The sequence below is a fragment of the Neofelis nebulosa genome, chromosome 11 (genome assembly GCF_028018385.1).
Source record: "Neofelis nebulosa isolate mNeoNeb1 chromosome 11, mNeoNeb1.pri, whole genome shotgun sequence".
Lineage (NCBI taxonomy): Eukaryota > Metazoa > Chordata > Mammalia > Carnivora > Felidae > Neofelis > Neofelis nebulosa.
In genome coordinates, this window is record NC_080792.1 from 86050799 (window position 1) to 86073318 (window position 22520).

Genomic DNA, 22520 nt, shown 5'->3' on the forward strand with positions numbered 1-22520 from the left:
CTGTTCCTGATCTATAGTTTTTAGGGCACATCAATTACCCATCTCTGATTACTGATTAATTGCTCACTTCATGTTTATTGATCCCTAACAATGCCATTCTAGAAGATAATATGATCTCTTACCTCAGAACAGAAAAAAGCTTGTTTTCTATTCTGGTCTCACTTTAAGGTGATCTGTTCAAAGTCTTTTACCATAAACTTCTAGTGGGTAGATACCATTCTTCTGTTAAGTTATTTTTCAGTGTCTAACACAACTGGGGGGTTTTGAAATGCTCTTTCTTTTAGAGTGTGACAGGTGTTATATCTGAAGGGCTTATGTGACCCCCCTCTATTATGCTAATCATGGCTTATTAAGTTTTCTGCTGGTGATCTTATACACAGATTTCTGCTCCACCCATAAGGTCTGAAAAGGCCACACCTCCCTGGATCTAAAGAGAAGAGGATTGAACTATTATTAGAAGATGGAGGAGTACTGTGTGATTTCTTATTTACCTTTCTTCTTAAGAGAATTTGTTGTATCCAAGTCATATATCAAGCTACTTCCCTCAGGCTCTCTTTGTGGCTATTGTTGTTATACTTTTTAGAATATAGTAATACAAACACAATTCTCTTATTGCCAATGCTAAGGAATTATCTATTTAATTGAATTTTGTAGCAAATATTGCTTGACACAACCAAGGTAGCTCTTGGGAATTTTTGCTCTATCAAGTGGTAAGTGATGACCTGATACTTAGTATATTATGATCAACCATATTCTTTTTTTTTAATGTTTATTTATTTTTGAGAGAGACAGAGACAGAATGCAAGTGGGTTAGGGGCAGAGAGAGAGAGAGAGACAGAAGCAGAAGCAGGCTCCAGGCTCTGAGCTGTCAGCACAGAGCCCGATGCGGGGCTCGAACTCACGGACCCTGAGATCATGACCTGAGCTGAAGTCAGACGCTCAACCGAGTGAGCCACCCAGGCACCCCATGATTGGCAATATTCTAAGACTTTACTCACATTTATTCTTTTCACAGGTTGTAGATTATGCTTGTCATGTTGGTCAAATAGCCATCATTTTGTCAAGGTAAGGTTTTTGCTTTACTTTCTGGCTAGGCATAGACTCTCATTATTCTGTGGTCCAGGTTGGAGCAAATAGGAGGACAGTGCCCTTTATTTCCATTGACTCTATAACTCCTAGGTCCTCATAGAACTTTACTGACTTGGAAGCAACAAATACATTATCATTGGTACCATATTCCCAGATAGAATAGGCAAGCAGTTTGAAGTTACAGTTTTGAATTTTAGCCTCAGTTTTGCCATCAACTCTATGTGACTGTCAACAAATATTTGCCTTTAAGTCTTTAGACTTCTAATTCCTTTTTATATCATAAAGAGTTGTAATAGAAGGCTGTCAAAATCTTACCCACCTTTATAACATTGGGTGAGAGTCTTACATCTATTAACCCCAGAAAAGGTCTGGATTTTACCTAAAACAGTGGTCATATCAGAGTTGATGTTAGAATTTTTCACTTTTATTTTTGGGTCTTTTCCTCTTACAGAGAGCTGGCTATAATTAGCTGGATAGGTAATTGGTTATTTAAATGTATGCTTTCAAAAAGCTCCCAGGAAGAGGCTGATGAGATTGAAGTTATTCCTCGTTGTCATAGAAAGTGAGCACAGAACTCCTTGTTAGATTTTTCCTTTCACTTTGACCCATTCCCAGAGACTCTCTGACAATGTTAGATTTCATTAATTTAGGTATGAAATGCATTCTCCACTCCACTTAGCAATTGGTTAACGAGTATTTGTAAGGCTTTTGAGGTATTTTTCTTGAAGAATTTATATATATATATATATATATATATATATATATATACACATATACATACACATATATATAAAGTATATATATATAAATTATATATACATATATACATGTATATATATGTATCTATATATACATATATAAATATATATATATGTATATATATATACACACACACATATTTGTGGAGAGTGGTGGGGTGATAGAGTTAGGAGAAGAACAGAGTATTTTGCAAAGGGGAAAGGGAATAAAAATGTCTGAATATTAGGGTGATAAGTTTTTTTTTCCTCCCAGCCTGATACCTCTGCTGTTGATGATACCTGTATTCTGTCTGGGCAATGTCAGTGAATGTTTCCGCAACTTCAGTCAGAGCCACAGGTAAGCAAGGACCAGATCTATCATTTTCATGGTAGACTACACCTTTTCTTTTCCATATACAGAGATGGAAAAGACTTTCTACGTTTACTCTGGCCAAGTTGTTTGTATTTGGAACAAGGTTCTATGGTACCTTGGTGTAGTCTATAGAGCAAGGTGTAGTCAAGGCAAAAAATACATAAGTAGAAATATAACACAAAGATACTAGAAGATAATGTGTCTATGAGAAAGAATAAGGGGTTATGGGAAAGGGTTAGCAAAATGATAAGTAAAATTGCATACTTAGTAAATTTTGTTGCACCAAATGGGTATCTCTCTGTATCTTTAGCAGTGTTCCTGTCCATTGATTCTCTTCCTAGGTGTATTCTGATGTATTCACCACCGTCAGCCATGGCTGAACTGCCTTCTGTCAACACATCAGTCTGTACCACACTTTATTTTTATGGGATCACCATTTTCCTGACCAGCTTTCTCCTCAGCCTCCTTGCTATTGTGGTACGGTGCTACCTGCCTTTATGGACAGAAAGGGAAGATTGGGAGGGATGCAGCAGTATTCCTAGGGACTGGGAAAAATGGGATGGAGAGGCATTTCCTAAAGTTCTAGATCTAAGAAAGTAGCTAAGAGATATTGATACTTTAATTACTACCTCAGTTTTTGGATTTCTCAAGATTAAATGATTAATGGGGAAAGAGCCTGTATTAATTATGTGATAATTATGCTCACCCTAGAACTAATATATGTTCCTGTGGATCCTCATGGAAAACCAAACCAGAAGATTAGTATGTGTCAAGTATATCCTTTATACAGGATAACACTCCAGAAATAGGAAATATGCTTTGATTTAATTTGATAATTTTCCAAATAACAAAGGAGTTTTCTTTTCTCAATTATTTATTGGGTGTAAATGCATATATGCTGTGTCTGACTGGGGTTAAAGTGCTAAGTGGCTTAAGCAGTTACTAAATACTCATTTGACATCACCAGAATGATGTACAGTTAAAATAATTAGCTATGGGACAATATGTTATTTACATGTAACTGCCTAGTATAAAATCAGTACACAAGTGAATATGCCTTTTTATTTGCCATATCTACTTTTCAGTATCATTTTTTTCTTTCTTCATATGCTAATTCAAGGATTACAAACTATCTGCCTGCAGACCAAATTTATCCTACAGAGATGTTTTATTTTGCTAGCACAGCTGGAACATGTGAACCAAGTATAATTGCAGAGAATTTCCTTTGACAATTTAAAAATAAGTTAGGGGGATAGCTTAGTTCAAATCAGCAACTATGTAAAGAGGGCGAAATGGTTACTTTATATTAAGATGGTTTTGATAATCTACGTTTAGAACTAATTGACAAGAGAGTCAGGTATCCCAGAGCCTGGCATCCTGGAGAATCTTGCTTCTTTAGAATAGCCTAAGCTTCAGTGGGCATTCAGAATCAGAACTGATTCTAGTAGATGAAAATATTCCCAAATAAATAAAAGCCACCTTTTGATTCCAGTGTCTGTGGGGAAAGGAAACTACATGGCTAAACTTAATTAAATAATTGACTTGTTCACTTAGAGAGTGGGTCTGGATTATTTGGGAAAATTTTAGATTTGGTCAGATTTGTTACCAAGATTATTACTTAATTTACTCCCCACAAAAAGCACTTTGGAAATCTAAACTGATTTGTATTCCATGAGCTTAACCTTATTCAGACAACCCCCAAAAAGAAGGGGAAAATGGTATTTTCCATCTAAGGACAATAAGACTTCCTAAATTTTTTTTTTCTTAGAGTTGAGAATTTAAGCCCAGCCACAGTGCTCAAATATTTATTTTAAGGGTATTAAGTACAGAATGCTTTCTAACACAATCTCTAGTAAAGTGTTTTAAGAGGGTCTGGGTAGATCTTAACTTTAACTTCCCATGCATATATGGTGATTAGCCTCAGTCAGGAAAAAAAAAAAAAGCCTGAGTGTTGATGTAATGTTTATATATGGAATGTGATAAACACAGGTTTATTTGTCCATTTCCCGGCCAAGCAGTAGTTCACTCTGAAGATAATTTTCTCTCAGAAGAAGCCTGGTCTTAGATGGTAAAGACAGGAGAATGAGTTTTCTTGCTGTCAGATCCCAAGAGAAGTGATCCCTCTACAATGATAGGAGGCCACACCTGGGAAGTTTTACCAAGCCTTAGGCAAAGCTACTCAACTGCTGTACCCATGTTTAGGTCTTACTCATCCAAACCCAGACCCTATATAAGAAGTTTGTGAAATCGACTGGCTTTCTGGGGACCGAACAGTGGGCAGTGATTCACATTGTGGAACAGCGAGTGCGCTTCTATCCAGTGGCCTTCTTTTGCTGCTGGGGCCCAGGTGGGTATCTTAATGGAAAAAGCTGGGTAATGATGAGGGCAGCTATTGGGTTCTGATCAAGCAAAGTGGTCTTACCAGTAAGGGTGACTGCAACTTGTAAAATTCCTGTCCAACTGTAGAACTTGTGTTTGTCCCACTCATATTTCAAGTTTCCCCAACTTTCTTGTTTTTCTTCTTATGTTTTAGAAATTATGGTAATTAGACATGAGATGCAATCCAGTAAGAGAGGAAATGTCCTGACAGAGCTCAGAGATATTAACACCTGCCCTTCCTACTACACAAAGTGTAGTGAGGATCAGATTGGATAATGTTTATAAAAAAGCTTGGTAAATTCTGAAATGCTAACAAGTATAACTTATCTTCCTGTAGTGTGCCTTACCATCATTGCTACACTAATAACCTGCAAAGTTTAGTCAATGAGGAATAGAAGTTGGAGACCTGAGGCCCAGTGGTTTATGGAACTGGTTAATCTCAGTCCTAGTCTTCATTATGCCTATGGCTTTATTTCTCACAGTGCTTAGGCATGTATACTGGACAATTTTATGCTTAGAGGGCAGGGTTGTCAACAAGATTCATACTTTGTGTTTTCACAGCCGTCATTCTGATAATCATGAAGTTGACTAAGCCACAGAACATGAAGCTTCACATGGCCCTCTGTGTTCTCCAGGTAACACCTTCCACATCTGTTTTTATGCCCTCTTACTCTGTTCTCTTACACTGCCATTACTCAGTAAGCACAATTTTTTTTTGCCTTAGCATATTTATTTCAACATTGCAAAAGAGAAAATGTATTCTTTATATTTATGAAGAATGTGAAATTTCCCTCACAGCTGAGTTAGATACTTTGGTGAAAGTGCTGCCATGCATTTCAGAGCATATGTATCTCTGGTCAGCTTCATTTTATTGATAGTTTTTAAGGGATAGGTAACAAAAAAACAAGATCTACTAGATAATGTTTTTGTGAAACACTGATAGTACATGATTCTGTCCCATCCAGAGTGAACTGAATGGGGTAAATTAGCTATTCTAGGTAAATGGGGAAAGAGGAATGCAGAAATAGAATGATTCTCTCCTTTCCTCTTTTATCAGATTTAAGAAGGCTTTTTGGGCTATCTGACTATACTGATAGGGCAGTTTTCTCAAGCCTAACCTGGGAAATGGAAGTAACAAGGGAGGGCATTGAAAACAGTTCATTTTCCTTATGTTTATGCCAAGAAATCTGACCAACTCTGTCATCCATGACGAGATACAGTGTGAAGAGTGAGTTTATTAGGAAGAGCTAGAAAAATATAAAAAAACTGACACCAGATCTTGATGTTTGAGATAGAGGAAATGTAACAATGCTTTATAAATAAGGGGAATGGGGACTACTCCCTGGATCTCTGAAAACCTGAAGGATGGGCTCCATCACCCCTTCATCTCCTCCAGGCTCTAACAGCATCATCCCAGGGTCTGCTCAACTGTGGAGTATATGGCTGGACACAGTACAAGTTCTACCAGCTAAAGCAAGAGGCTCGGCGTGATGCAGACACCCAAACACCATTATTATGCTCACAGAAGAGATTCTATAGCAGGGGCCTAGATACAGTGGAGTCTACCCTTGCTTTTGCTACCAGCCCTCCACCATTCTTTGAAACTGTAATACTGGAACATCCAGGAACCGGAGTTATTCCACACTAATGGATTGGGAAGAGTGTTGGGGAACATCTCCAGTCTTTTCCAACCATGCCTTGAACTATGGAAGGGAAAGAGGATGTAGTGCGTGCTTAGTGGCTTTTCTCATTGAATTGGGCAGGATCTCTCCAGTATTCTCAGATTCACTTGTGATTCTTAAAGTCTTATTCAGAGAGGTGAAGCCACTGTCCTATGAAATAGACTCCTATTACCTCAGTGAATATTAGATTTGTTTAAATCTCTTATAGATAAATTCTAGGTTATTATTTATACGTGTCCTTTCCAGGCTGTCTACTCTGTGATTGTGGGGGAAGTAGGGTGACATACAACAACTTGCTCAGATTTTGCCAGTATCGTTACTCTAAGACCAGACAAAGAAAATCCTGGGTTTCTGTTCTTTGAAGGTTTCTGAGACTCAGAAGAAACAAAGACAATAACTACCAAAAAAGTGACCGTGGGATCCTCAGGCATATCCTACTCTGTTATTTGCTCAGTGCTGTTTCAAGTCTCAACAGTAGGGACCATCTGCTCTAGAAAATTAAGGCCAATCTTATGAAGTTACAGAGGATAATAAGATTTAAGAGAAATCAGGATTAAAAGAAACTTTAGATATCAAAAACTCTCAACTCCATTTACAAGCAGAAGTCCAAAGGTAGGTTTCATAGTGCCTGAACATAGAATTAGGTTGAACCATGTGAACTTGCCATTTTTATAGGTGAAGAAGGCCTAATATCAATTTTACATGGTTCGACCTACTGCTAAGTGCTAAATGTATGTTTATAGAAAAAAAAAATGAACGAACAAGTGAATGAATGGCTAGTAAGGAGAATTTGAACCTTTTGGGAAAGAAAAGATTTCCAGCCTGCAGAGTCACATTCATAGTAGGAATGTCTAATCCGTTTCTTTAACTATACAAGTGATGTTTGGTCTCTCCAGTTAAGTCATGAACAAGTCTGAGGCCAGGGCATCATATACTATGATGCCCAAAGAAAGAGGAAAGCCAAGTGGACAAAGTGGCTGGAATGAGAATCAACTACAACACCTAGAGTTAATAATCAGATGCTTCTCACCTGATATACTCCTTTGGTTTGTCCAAGGAAAAATCCTTAAGATTAGAGAAAATTTACAAAGTAGATTACAGTGGGGGATTAGACAGGATGCTCTGAAACGTAAGTTCCAGAGATCGTTCCAAGGAACTCTCTACAGAAATGTTAGGGAGCTCACAGTAACAGCTTAAACATTAAAAAAACCAAAATCACATCTTGAGGCCTCTTATTGCCCCAGAGCTCCGGAGACCTGATTTCTGGATAGCACAGAACAGGAAAGGTTGCTTCACAAGGGAGCTGCTTTAACCTCTTTTAATTTAAAAATGAATAAGTATTTGACATTTGAAGAGACAGATGGAAAAAAGAAAGAATTCCTATTTCCATAGACCTTGAGGGACACCAGAACTACAGAGTCCAATTGTTAAAAAGTCCTTTTAGTGTCACTTCATATTTGGCTTTATTACCAGAAAGAGGGTAATTATCAAATGTTTGTCAAGTTTGTTCATCTTGCTTCTCTGATGAATTTTTAAATTGACACTGGTCTTACATCTTCTATACATGTAAGCAAATAAATAGATAGTAGGAATGAGGAATTGTAAAAGGCTAGGCAAGATCCAGATCAGTATTGTCAGCTTTTTATCATACTGAGAATCAGAGGGGACACGTAGAACTGGGCCACTATTCAAACTGTCCCCATAACCTTTAGATTCACATGTAGGAAGGGTATAGACAGATATAGTGGCAGTTCTTAAAATTGTTGCAAATACCCCTCCATGACACTTGTCCAGGCTGTACTCATAATGGAGTATAGTAGTTTTATCTAAGCAGGTTTGATTAATATAGATTTTCTGTGGACCACTTTGGGTACCATCCTTCATCTCCCTGTCATCAATTCTGTCTGTGGCTTCAAAAAACTGTGCATTCCAATACCACATGTCCCACACGGGGAACTGGGTGTTTGATGTTTTTCAGTTCAGTCAACAGCTTTTCACATTTTGCATCTTTGGCCTTGCAGTTAATGAAGATCTTAACCATCCCTTTAGATTCACTGCCACAGTTTCTAAACCTGCCACTCTTGGTATTCAGGTAATGATATCAACTTTCTAGGCAAACTTTGTGCCCTTTCCAAAGATTTTAAGACACTGATTCTCTGTGCTTTAACACCAGTCCTGCTAACAGTAACCTTGTTCTTTTTAAGGTGTGCTGTCTTGCTGGTAGATATCTGTCTGGCACCACCTTGAGGTGCCATTACTGTGTTCTGGGAGGTCACACTCATCTACACTGAGGCAGCACTTTCTACCTTTAGAAATATGCAGGTTTTGGAGAAGGATCCAAGTGTGCAGTCTGAAACTTTCTTCAGCTGGCGTGAGGGCAGACAACAATGATCCTTTTAACAATCACTGCCACAATCACATTCTTTTCCTTTATTTATTGTCTTTTTTTTTTTTTTTTAACAATATGGCTTCCCAAAGGAGCTTTGGAGCTCAGGTTTATTAAACAGACAGTTCCCTAAGTGCTTGTACAACAGCTGGTGGAAGTTGTCAAAGCTGCAGTTGCTGAAGCCCATATCTACAGTAAGAAATTCATGCATAGGGCAGAGGTTCTGGTTATGACACTTGCAGGCCACATGGTCATGCTTCATTCCCAAGTTTTGGCCAAGCTCATGAGCCATAAAAGCTGTGAAATGTGGTATATTTTCATGAGATAAGGATTCAGTACTGGTTGCATTCTCAGCACTGCAGATAACATTAAGAAATGCATGGTTCTCGTAGTTCCGAAGACTTTGGCTTAATGATCATATGAGTAACATTATGCTTCACCCTTCTCAAAAGATGCCAGTCTGTCTAGCAGTTAAAAATTTGAAGTGTTTCTTACAAATTCAGGGAGATTTTCTGGTTTCTCTGTGTCCATATCTTTAACCCAGTAATTAATACTGTCACGTTTACTTCCTTCATGTACCAGTTAACCATAGCATGAACATCCATTACCATCTGTGTTGTCTTGGTAACATTATTCCACATTTGGAACTGCTTGTTGTCAACCACAGTAAACATTTCTGCATACTTGGGAAGTGACTACATTTAGGACATTGGAAACGAGGAGGGTTCCATTTTGCTGTGAAATTGTGAAGTGGTTAAGAGCTCCTCCTGTTCATCTCCACTGACTACATAAGACTAACCTGATTTTAAAGATATGCTGAAAACCATATGCTCAAAATTCTTTGAAGTGTATATAGGTTTGATGCCAAAGACAATGTCATGTAAGGTCAGGATTCCCTTTATAGCCCAGCAAGTGCTGATAATAACAAGAGAATGCAGGCTACCCTCTGAGTACCCAGTCGTCCTGAATAAAAGGCATGATCCAAGCTTAGTTTTTCATTTTGATGTTTATAAACAGAGAAGTTCTTGACAAATATCCCTAAACCTTATCAATGACCATTTGATTTCATAGAGGAAAGGGCAGAAGGGAGGCAAAATAACTAGGGTTGTCATTGTCATGGCCCAGTTGAAGCAACTAATGATCCTGCACTTCTGTCTCAGTTGCGTTCCCCAAGATCCAGATCTTTGTCCACGACACAGTTGTTTGGCCAAAGCTCAAAGCTTTGCTGCCTGTCAGAAGGATAGCTGCCCCAAGCCTGAACATTACATGATGACATCTGCTATTTGATTGTGCCTCCTCCTACTCTTGTTTTGCTCTGTCTTCTCAGTAGTGTCCTTACTTTGTAACCCTCATCAAAGCACAACAATTGTGCTGCTTAGCTGAACTCCTGCTGTCTTTATAGAGGAGTATACCAAGGAGAGGAAACTTTCAGAGGTCCTGCCAATACTGTTACTCAGCATCAAGCCCCAAGGAAAGAAAAAGATACAACCTTCTTCTTTAGTCCTAGTCGTAGTCCTCATGGGACAGTCTTCCCCTCCTGTCATTCATTGTTCTTTTGAGTCATTGAAACCAAAGGTTTCAGGAACAGGGGTTTGTGGATCTCTGGGTAGGTCACAGGCCTCTGCTGTTGAATGCATTTTGCATCATTCCCTACTCTGTACTCTACAGCCCTTTTCAAACCCTCAGTCCTTTTCTTTCTTTCTTTCTTTCTTTCTTTCTTTCTTTCTTTCTTTCTTTCTTTCTTTCTTTCTTTCTTTCTTTCTTTTCTTTCTTTCTTTCTTTCTTTTTCTTTCTTTCTTTCTTTCTTTCTTTCTTTCTTTTTTTCTTTCTTTCTTTCTTTCTTTCTTTCTTTCTGTCTTTCTTTCTCATGATATGTTTATTGGTTTATTCCTAGAATACATGAAAAGTGTTTTTAGAATAACTAATTCATGCCTCTCTGAAAAGCAGGTATATGGGGGTGCCTGGGTGGCTCAGTCAGTTGAGCGTCCAACTTCAACTCAGGTCATGATCTCACGGTTTGTGGGTTCAAGCCCCATGCCGGGTTCTGTGCTGACAGCTCAGAGCCTGGAGCCTGCTTTGTATTCTGTGTCTCCTCTTCCCCTCCCATGTTCATGCTCTGTCTCTCTCTCTCTCTCTCTTAATGATAAATAAATGTTAAAAAAAATTTTTTTAAAAGAAAAGAAAAACAGATATATGAACTGGAGAATGGTATGAGGTCAAAATAATGTTTTCCAAAATTATTTCAGTTAGTACTTCTCTATCTAAATCTATCCACTCTGATGATATTATTCCTTTTGGATACAGTTAAGTTCATATGTTACTATTTGTATTTAATTTTGGGTTTGCCCTCACATTTTGGATGATGATGAATATTTGGGGGATGTGTGAAATATTACCATGATTCTAAAACTCAGTACTATCCCAAAAATGTACCCAAAAGTACACCTCCTTGAGCCTTTAATCTGTTCCTGTGTCCTACTTCTTTCCATCCAGTTACCAACCACCAATCTTAATAGTACTCAAGTTTATTTTTCCTGTATTTCTTCCTGCACAAATTAACAGATACATGTATATTTTCTTATAGCCTCTTCTTTATTATGTAAAGGTAGCATAACATTTTCCACTTTCCTTTTTAGAGTTACATCCTATAAATTATTTCCATAGCAGGTCAATGAAATCTTCCTCATTCTCTCTCTCTCTTTTACTGGTGCATAGTATCCATATTGTGGATGTAATTTATTTAATCAGTCTCCTATGTGTGGGCTTTTCAGTTGTTTACATTATTTTGAAATTACACCCATACATCAACAAATAATCTTACACATATGTATTTTTGTGGAGGCAAGTTCCTCCAAAATGGGAAGGCAGTGCCCAAAGCTAACTGCATATGTAGCTTTGTTTGATATTGCCAAAGTCCCCTTCAGAAGGGTTTTGCCAGTTGCATTCCCACTAGCAATGTATTAGAGTGCCTATTTTCCCACACTGTAAGTAACAGAGTTATGTTACCATTTCATAAATTTTAATTTTCACCAAATAGGTAAGAAGTGGCATCTTACTTTTAAGTTGTATTTTTCTAATTTTGAATGAATTTGAACATGTTTGAATATGTTTAAGGCCGTTTTTATATCTTTTAATAGTTATCTCTTCATGTCCTTTCCCCTTTTTCTGTCAAGCTTTTGGTCTTTTTTCTCCCTAACCTTTTTCCCCAGCTTTATTAAGGTATAATTCATGAATAAAATCACATATATATTAAACTGTACAACATGCTGACTTATGTATATACGTATAAAATATATATTAAATATATTTATGTAAATATAAATTTTCTAAAAGGCAAAGGAGCTAGAAGAGTTAAAATAATTTCCAAGAAGTGGCGCCTGGGTGGTTCATTCGGTTAAGCATTCAACTCTTGATTTCAGCTTAGGTCATGATCTCATGGTTCATGAGTTTGAGCCCCTCATCAGGCTCTGAGTTGATAGCACAGAGCCTGCTTGGGATTTTCTGTCCCTTCTCTCTGCCCCTCTCCCACTCATGCTCTCTATCTAAAAATAAATAAATTTAAAAAAAATTAAAAAATATAATTTTGGAGAATAACATGAAAGGAACCAGTATATTCAATTTGAAGACTGTGTGGTATTGGTGATGAGACAGATACACAGATCAATCAAACAGAAAAGAGAACTCACATGTATGGCCAACTAATTTTTGACAGAGAGGCAAAAGCAATTGCATAGATGAAAGACAGTCTTTTCAACATATGATGCTGGAAAATTAGACATACATAGACAAAAAAATGACCTCAAGCTAAACCTCACATTTTATACAAAAATCACTCCTAAATGGGTCGTAGACTTAAATATAAAATATAAAACTATGAAACTTTTTAGGAGAAAATATAGAACATCTTTAGGACTTGGGGAGGAATTCTTAAACGTGATACCAAAAGTGTGATCCATAAAAGAAATCCATAAATTGGACCTCATCAAAGCTAAAAAAAAAAAAAAAAAAAAAAAAAAAATCTTAATTTAGAAAAGATCCTGTTAAGAGTATGAAAAGACATGCTATAAACTGGGAGAAAATATTTATAGACCATATATCTGATAAGAGACTCATCTAGAATATATAAAGAACTCTAATTACTCAACAATCCAGTTAGAGAATGGGCAAAAGATGAAGAGACATTTCACTGAACAGGATATATGAATAGCAGATAAGCCCATGAAAAGATGTTTAACATTAGTAGGCATTAGAGGAATGCAAATTAAGACCCCCAAGAGATCATTACAGACCTATCAGAACAGCTAAAATTTGAAAAATAGGGACCATGCCAAATGTTAATGAGGATGCAGAGAAACTAGATATTTCATACATTTCTGATAGGAGTGTAAAATTGTATAGCAACTCTGGAAAACAAGTAGTTTCTTTAAAAAACTAAGCAAATGGTATGACTTAGCAATTATGGTTCTGGATATTTATCCCAGAGAAATGAAAATGTATGTCTGCATAAAAATCTGTACATAAATAATTACAGAAGCTTTAGTTCTAATAGCTAAAAACTGGAAGCAACCAAAGTGTTCCTCAATAGGTGAAAGGTTAAACTGTGTTAAGTCCATATTATGTATTAGCATCAAAAAGGGACGAAACATTGAGCCACAAAACAACTTAGCAGGATCTCAAGGACATTAAGGTGAGTGAAAAAAGCAATATCAAAAGGTTAGAGACCATATGATTCTGTTTGTGTAACATTTTTGAAATGTTACAGTATTAGAACATTAGAACATTAGAACATTAGAAATGAAACAGTATTAGAGATGGAAAAGATATTAGTGGTTGCCAGGGGTTAGGAATGGTGGAGTGACTATATAGAGGGGTGGTATGAATGAGATCTTTGTGGTGATAGCATAGTCCTCTATCTTGATTGTGGTGGTGGTTACAGAAATCTACACATGATAAAATGGCATAGAACTCTTCACATTGTTTCAGTGTCGATGTCCCGGTTGTGACACTCTTCTGTATCAAAGGGGAGAAACTCAGTGAAAAGTATATATGACCTTTTTATGTTATATTTGCAATTTCCTATGAATTATTTCAATACTTTTTTTTTTAATACCAACATGACTACCAAACACATTTAAACTATTAGAAATATAAGGAGGGACGCCTGAGTGGCTCAGTAGGTTAAGCGTCTGACTCTTGATTTTGGTTCAGGTCATGATCTGAGGGTTGTGGAATTGAGTCCCACAACAAGCTCCATGCTGAGTGAGGAGTCTGCTTGGGATTCTCTCTCTTCTTCTTCCTCTCTCTCTCATTCCCTTTCTCTCCCTCTCCCCACCCCCCTGTCTTCCCCACCCCTGCTCATGTGCACACTCTGTGTCTCTAAAATAAAAACAAAAATTAAAAAAGAACTGTAACAAACAGCTGATAAAAACATAATTTAAGAGGAAGTTTTATTTACTAAAACAATTTTTTTTAGAAAGAGGGCTCAAGTGAGCAACAGAGAGAGAGAAAGAGGAGGTGGGGCTCACCTGGGGCTTGTGTCTTACCTTAAGTGGGGCTTGTGCTCACCCGAAGTGAGGTTCGTGGGGTTCGTGCTCACCAGAAGCAGGGCTTGTGCTCACCCAAAGCAGGACACAAGCTCACCTGAAGTGGGGCTCGAGCTCACCTGATGTGCGACTCAAACTCATGAACTGTGAGATCATGACCTGAGATCAAGCAGACAAGTGAACTCAAAAAGAAATCATTGGAAATAATTCAGTCAGACGAGCAAAAAGAAAAAAGAAAAGAAAATGAAAGTTCAGGGATTTAAAGGATGTCATAAAGCAGAGCAATATACACATTATAGGAGTCCCAGAAGGACAGAAAAAAAAAAGTAAATAAAAGGACTAGAAAGCTTACTCAAAGAAATAGAGGCTGGAAAATTCACAGATCTGGGGAAGGAAATGGATGTGTACAGATCCGTGAAGACTCTAGAGAACACCAAACAGGAGGACTCCAAAAACAGCCACACTGAGACATGTTATAATCAAATTGTCAAAAGCCAAAGACAGAAAATTTTGAAATCAGAGAAAAGCAACTTGTCATATAAGAGGGAACATTTATGACTCTCATTGGCTTTTTTCAGCAGAAAGTCTGTAGGCTAGAACAGAATTGCATGATATATTCAAACTGAAAGAAAAAAACCCCTGCCAACCAAGGCTACTTTACCTGGCAAAATTATCCCCCCAAAATGAAGAGATAAAGAATTTTCTAAACAAAGGTTGAAGGAGTTAATCACTACTATAACTGCCTTGAAAGAAATGATGAAGTTCTTCAAGTTGAAATGATGATAAAAATCAACACGATGGCTTAAGAAAATATGAAACTCATTGGTAAAGGCAAATATATAGACAAATACAGAATACTGTATTACTTTAATGGTGGTAAATAAATTGCTTTTAATTCTAGCATAAAAATTGAAAGACAAAAGTATTGAAAGTAACAAAATATATTACAAAATACACAATATGAATAGATGCTAATTATGACAATAATAAAGTAGCAAGTGGGGTAGAAGTTAAAATGTTGATTTTTTTTTCAACATTTTTTATTTATTTTTTTTGGGACAGAGAGAGACAGAGCATGAACGGGGGAGGGGCAGAGAGAGAGGGAGACACAGAATCGGAAACAGGCTCCAGGCTCCGAGCCATCGGCCCAGAGCCCGACGCGGGGCTCGAACTCACGGACCGCGAGATCGTGACCTGGCTGAAGTCGGACGCTCAACCGACTGCGCCACCCAGGCGCCCCAAAATGTTGATTTTTTTAATGTGATTAAGCTTAAGTTGTTATCAGCTTAAAATAGACCCTTATAACTATATTTTGTGTGAGCCCCAAGGTAACCACAAAAATTACCAATAGAAGTTACAAAAGAAAAAAGAAAGTGGTTAAAGCATATCAATACCAAAAAAATCAATAAAATGGAAAGGAAGACAAGAAAGGAAAAAGGCAGACGAAGTAACCATAAAACTACCAGAAAACAGCAAAATGGCAATACTAAATCCTTCCCTATCAATAATTACTTTAAATGTAAATAGATTAAATTTCCCAACCAGAAGATGTAAAGTGGCTGGATGGATTAAAAAAACAAGACTCTGTAAGAAACTCACTTCAGATTTATGGACACACATAGGCTGAAAGTGAATGGATGGGGAAAGATTCTATGCAAATGATAATTCAAAGAGAACAAAGGTGACTATACTTAGGTCAGACAAAATAGACTTTAAGTCAGGATAGCCACAAGAGACAAGGACATTATATAATGATAAAAGGAGTAATCCACCAGGAAGAGAGAACAATTATATATGCACCTGACATTTCATGGGAATACAAAGATACTACAAAAACATAGTAAAGACTGTTTACCAAAATCTAATAGCCCCTAAATATATAAAGCAAATATGGGCAGAACTGAATGGAGCAGATAACAATATACAGTAAAACCTTGGATTGCAATTAACTTGTTCAGTGAGTGTCCCACAAGGTGAGCAAACATTTCTAATAAATTTTAACTTGATAACCGAGTGATGTCTTGCAATACCAGTAGTACATAACGCCACATGTGACATGCTCACCACTGAGCCAAAGGTTGTTCTGTCTCTCTGTCTCTCTCATTTGCTGAGGGATTGTAGGAGATTGTCTCCCATGCTCAGATGCTTGGTCTCAAGCCATGGTGTTTGGCAGAAATCAATGATTTTTCAGAACATTGGAAGGTGCCCACAACCAGCATTAGTGTATTTTTTTTTTTTTTTGTTACTTCAAAGCACCTATAGACATTCCTTTGCTTTTCCATACAAGAGTAAGCTTAGGAATGCTTGGCTTCATTGTCAGTCAGGCTGCCTGCAATTATTGACCCTTTCCTATGCTGCCTTATTGCCACTTACATTAAATACAGTATATGACAAGTTTATTAATACTGTACTGTAGTCAGTATCCATTAGTGGTAGTGAAAGTCATACTACACAATAACCCTACTCTCTCTTGTCTCCCTCACACCAGCCAAGAAGGTTTTCAAAGGTAAGTGCAGGTTAATCTGTTTATTTTTCCTTACATTTTATATTTTCTTTATCATTTTGTATTATATTACAGAATTGTAATCATTTTTATATGAATATTTTGGGGTTGTGGAATTAATCATCTCAGTTTCCATTATTTCTTATGGGGAAATTTGCTTTGATATACAAGTGCTTTGGATTACAAGCATGCTTCCAGAATGAATTTTGCTTGCAAACCAAGGTTTTACTGTACTAATAATAGGGGACTTCAATATCTCACTTTCTTTTTTTTTTTAATGTTTATTTATTTTTGAGAGAGACAGAGAGAGAGAGAGAGAGAGAGTGTGTGTGTGTGTGTGTGTGTGTGAACAAGGGAGGGCCAGGGAGAGAGGGAGACACAGAATCTGAAGCAGGCTCCAGGCTCTGAGCTGTCAGCACAGAGCCCGGTGTGAGGCTCGAACTCAGGAATTGTGAGGTCACGACCTGAGCCCAAGTCGGACGTTTAACCAACTGAGCCACCCAGGCGCCCCATTATATTCCACTTTCAATAATGGGTAGGACATCCAGGTAGAGTATCAATAAAGAAACAGAGGACTTAATATAGACCAAATGGACCTAATAGACATATCAGAGCATTGAACCTAACGGGGGGCAGAATATACATTCTTCTCAAGTGCACCATACACAAAAATCAACTCAAAATGAATTAAAGACTTAAATCTAATACCTGAAACTGTACACCTCCTAGAAAAAGCTTCATGACATTGAAATGATTTCATGGATATGCTATCAAAAGCACAAACAACAAAAATAAAAATTAGTGGGACTACATCAAGCTAAAAAGCTTCTGTACAGCAAACAATCAACAGAATGAAAAGTCAGGTTTCAGAGTGGGAGAGATTATTTGCAAACCTGATACCTGTTAAGGAGTTCATCTCCAAAATATATAAGGAACTCCTACAACTCAGTAGCAAAGTTAATATCCCAATTATAAAATGGGCTAAGGACTTGGATAGACATACTTCAAAGAAGACATACAGATGGCCAACAAATGTATGAAAAAATGTTCAACATTATAATTATCAGGGAAACGTAAATCAGAACTACAGTGAGATATCCCCTCATAGCTGTTGGGATGGCTATTATCAAAAAAACAGTGTTAGGATTTGTCGAAATTAGCCGCCTTGCACACTGTTGGTGGGAATGCAAAACAGTGTGACCACTATAAAAAACAATATCGAGATTCCTCAAAACAACTAAAAAGGAACTATCCTACAATCCAGCAATCCCATTTATAGCACTTATTTAAACAATTGAAATAAGGATCACAAAGAGACACTAGCATTCCCATGTTCATTGTAGCCAAGTTTACCATAGCCAAGATGTAGAAACAATGTTGAACAGGTAAAATCTGCATGTATGTACCACAGAATACTATTCAATCTTAAAAAATAAGGAAGTCCTGCAATATGTGAAAACATAGATGAACCTTGAGGACATTATGCTAAATAAAATAGGGAAATCACAGAAAGATACTGCATAATTCCACTTATATGAGGTATCTAAGCCAAATGCATAGAATCAAAAAAGTAGAATGGTGATTGTCACAGGCTGGAGAATGGGGATTTATTAATAAAGTTTCAGTTAAGCAGGGTGAATAAGTTCTGGAAATCTGTACAACATTATATCTATAGTCAACAATAATGTAAAGTACTTAAAATTTTATTAAAAAGGTAGATTTCATGTGTTGTTACCACAATAAAAAAATGAAAAATTTAGGAATATGTGATATGGGTACAGAAGAGATTTGAAACTACAAATATATTTGTGCAAATTTGTTTTCACTAAATTTGAAAATCTAAAGGAAAATATGGAAGGTTCTGTATGGAATTAATGTAATCATAATACCCCAACTTGATAAAGATGGCATTTTTTAAAGGCAGAGATAATCTCACTTATTCTGAATGTAGACACAACCAAAAAGATATATCAAAAATAGAATCTTGTATATTGGAGGGAAATACCATGCTCAAAAAGAATTTATGCCATGAAAACAGACACATAGATCAACGGAACAGAATAGAAAATACAGAAGTAGACCCACAAATGTCTGGCCAACTAATCTTTGACAAAACAGGAAGGAATATCCAATGGAAAAAAGACCGTCTCTACAGCAAATGGTGTGGGAAAACTGGCCAGTGACATGCAGAAGAATGAACCTGGACAGCACTTCCTTAACACCATACACAAAAATAAATTCAAAATAGATGAAAGACCTAAATGTAAAACAGGAAACCATCAGAGTCTTAGAGGAGAAAATAGGCAGCAACCTCTTTGACCTTGGCCACAGCAACTTCTTACTCAACACATCTGGAGGCAAGGGAAACAAAAGCAAAAATGCACTATTGGGACCTCATCAAGATAAAAAGCTTCTGCACAGTGAAGCAAACAGTCATCAAAATAAAAAGGCAACCAATGGAGTGGGAGAAGACATTTGCAAATGACATATCAGATAAAGGGTTAGTATCTAAAATCTATAAAGAACTTACCAAACTCAACACCCAAAAAACAAATAATCCAGTGAAGAAATGGACAGAAGACATGAATAGACACTTTTCCAAAGAAGACATCCAGATGGCTAACAGACACATGAAAAGATGCTCAACATCATTCATCATCAGGGAAATACAAATCAAAACTACAATGAGATACCACCTCACAGCTGTCAGAATGGCTAAAATTAACAGCTCAGGAAACAACAGACATTGGCAAGGATGCAGAGAAAGGGGAACCCTTTTTCATACTTGCTGGGAATGCAAACTGGTGCAACCACTCCAGAAAATAGTATAGAGGTTTCTCAAAAAGTTAAAAATAGAACTACCCTGCGACCCAGCAGTTACACTACTAGGAAGTTATAGAAAGGATACAAAAATGCTGAGGGGCACATGTGCTGCCGTGCCTATAGCAGTGCTATCAACTAGCCAAATTATGGAAAGAGCCCAAATGTGCATTGACTGATGAATGGATAAAGAAGATGTGGTGTGTGTGTGTGTGTGTGTGTGTGTGTGTGTGTATAATGGAATATTATATATTATTATATAATTTGATCAAAAAACATGAAATCTTGCCATTTACAACAATGTGGATGGAGCTAGAATGTATTATGCTAGGCAAAATAAGTAAGAGAAGCTCAAATATGATTTCATTCATATGTGGAATTCAAGAAACAAAACATGAGTATAGGGAAAGGGAAGGAAAAATAAGATAAAAACAGAAAAGGGGACAAACCATAAAAGACTCTTAAATACAGAGAGCTCAGGGTGGCTGGAGAGGATGAGGGGAGGGATGGGCTAAATGGGTGATGGGCATTAAGGGAGGTCACTTGTTGGGATGAGCACTCGGTATTATACGTAAGTGATGAATCACTGAATTCTACTCTTGAAACAAATACTGCACTATATGTTAACTGACTTGAATTTAAATTTAAAAAGAATTTATGCTAGAAACATAAGCATGAGTTTCACTTTTTAATAAATGCATCATCATAATCCATGACACAAAAGCTTAAAGGAGAAAAAAATGAACCTAAGAGTACCTACCAAAAATTTTATTAAAATTCACCAACTATTCCTATTTTTTAAATTTTCATGGGAGGGGTGCCTGGGTGGCTCAGTCAGTTGGGTGTCTGGCTCTTGATCTCGGTTCAGGTCATGATCTCACAGACCGTGAGCTCTGCATTGGGCTCCAGCACTAAGCTTGGAGCCTGCTTAGGATTTTCTCTATGCTCCTCCCTCTCTGCCTTTCACGCTCTCTCTTTCTCTCTCTCTCTCCAAATAAATAAAATTAGTTTAAAAAAACTTCATGGAATACAAAGATATTACATAAACATAGTAAAGACTGTTTACCAAAATCTAATAGCAAATAGCTTTTTTTTAATATCAAATTTATTGTCAAATTGGTTTCCATAAAACACCCAGTGCTTATCCCAAAAGGTGCCCTCCTCAATACCCATCACCCACCTTCCCCTCCCTCCCACCCCCCATCTATCCTCAGTTTGTTCTCAGTTTTTAAGAGTCTCTTATGCTTTGGCTCTCTCCCTCTCTAACCTCTTTTTTTTTTTTTTTTCCCTCCGCTCCCCCATGGTCTTCTGTTAAGTTTCTCAGGATCCACAAAGGAGTGAAAACATATGGTATCTGTCGTTCTCTGTATGACTTATTTCACTTAGCGTAACACTCTCCAGTTCCATCCACATTGCTACAAAAGGCCGTATTTCATTCTTTCTCATTGCCACGTAGTATTCCATTGTGTATATAAACCACAATTTCTTTATCCATTCGTCAGTTGATGGACATTTAGGCTCTTTCCATAATCTGGCTACTGTTGAAAGTGCTGCTATAAACATTGGGGTACAAGTGCCCCTATGCATCAGCACTCCTGTATCCCTTGGGTAAATTCCTAGCAGTGCTATTGCTGGGTCATAGGGTAGGTCTATTTTTAATTGCAAATAGCATTTTAATCATTGAAATAGGGAAGGTATTTCCACTTAAAATCTATTTTCTTTGCCTTTTTGTCCTAGTCCGTTTGAATTACTTCCAGTAGATTCTCCCCAGTGTGAGACTTTGTCCTGGAAGTTTAATTTTAAAAACTCATAGTCCTTAGACTTCTCTGGTATGTCCCCACCTTACAGTTGACCTCTTGCATTCTCCCCAAAATGGAGGTGTCAGAAACCCTTTCCAGTTTCAGGTGCTTTTTCTGCAAATTGGCTCACTCTGCTTCCCAGAATATCTGTTTGGTAGTTAGGGTATTTCCTTTTGTGGGGCCCAGTAGACATCTCATTACTCTTCTCTGCTTTCTCTCTGACAGATACTAATACCACTTGGGTCTTAACAGCCGTCAATAGTTTGTCCTCATCTACCCATACTTGGGGGTTTGTCGATGCCTTACCACCTTTTGTTGCTGTTGTTTGTAGGTTTTGATTTTACCATCCTAGTGCTTTGGCATTTTTTATGATTTGAGGAGACTGTGAAAAACTGAAGTGCTGCTGCCACTTTGTGCAAATCTCCCTTCTTTTGTCATATGTAAATTTGTTTCCTAATCATTAAAAAATAGAATGCTACATCCTATGGTAAATAATTTTTTCCATGGAGCCTTGCTCAAAAAGTTGTCTTTTTTTTTAAACCTAGAAAACTTGAATTCAAGTCCCAGTTTGGTTATTTGCAAATTGTTGTTTTTGTCATTTAATCTGAGCATCAGCTTCTTTTTTGTAGTGTGGAAATAACAGTATCTGAGTTTTGTTGATTATTCAACAGCATTTCTAGAAATGCTTTGCAAAGTAAAAAGTGCAATCAGTGCAAATACAAAATATCATTACTTCTTCAGTTTGCCTTAACTCAGAACTTTCCTAGGGTTTCCCCTTTCCCATGCATGTTTTTTTCCAAAAAGTTTTTTTTTTTTAAATTACAGGAGAGTATAGCAAAATTCTTACTGTGTAATCAAGAATATTTGACCCATCACAGAGGCCCAGTGAATTAGCCAGGCGTGAAATCCTTTGCAGAAATGATAGTGTCTTTCTTCAAATACTTTGATGCTGCTTTATTTGAATCACATCAAATATAGTAAGCATTAAAATGCCCAAGATCCCACCAAAGCATTTCCTTTGAAGAGCTCGTGGACCCCTCTCCAAAACAAAACGAGTTATTTGTTTGTTTGTTTGTTTGTTTGTTTGTTTCTTATAGAGCGCAAGCAGGGAAGAGGACGGAGGGAGGGAGGGAGAGAGAGAGACAGAGAGAGAGAGAACCTCGAGCAGGCTGCACGCTCAGTGGAGAGCCCAATGAGAGGCTCGATCCC

The 22520-nt window shown here is 37.3% G+C and overlaps 1 protein-coding gene across 9 annotated transcripts in view; it reads left to right on the forward strand.

Annotated features, from left to right (window-relative positions):
* Window positions 1-22520, forward strand: part of TMEM116 (transmembrane protein 116) — a 170662-nt gene that overhangs the window by 75478 nt on the left and 72664 nt on the right. For 8 of the 9 annotated variants that reach the window (XM_058691696.1, XM_058691700.1, XM_058691694.1 and 5 more), the window contains 5 exons: window positions 1016-1065; window positions 2101-2184; window positions 2541-2676; window positions 4402-4546; window positions 5140-5213. In XM_058691696.1, the coding sequence (XP_058547679.1) occupies window positions 1016-1065; window positions 2101-2184; window positions 2541-2676; window positions 4402-4546; window positions 5140-5213 (489 nt within the window). Of the gene's footprint in view, window positions 1-1015; window positions 1066-2100; window positions 2185-2540; window positions 2677-4401; window positions 4547-5139; window positions 5214-5974; window positions 11917-22520 lie in introns of those variants that run through there. The other variant, XM_058691695.1, reaches the window with a different exon arrangement.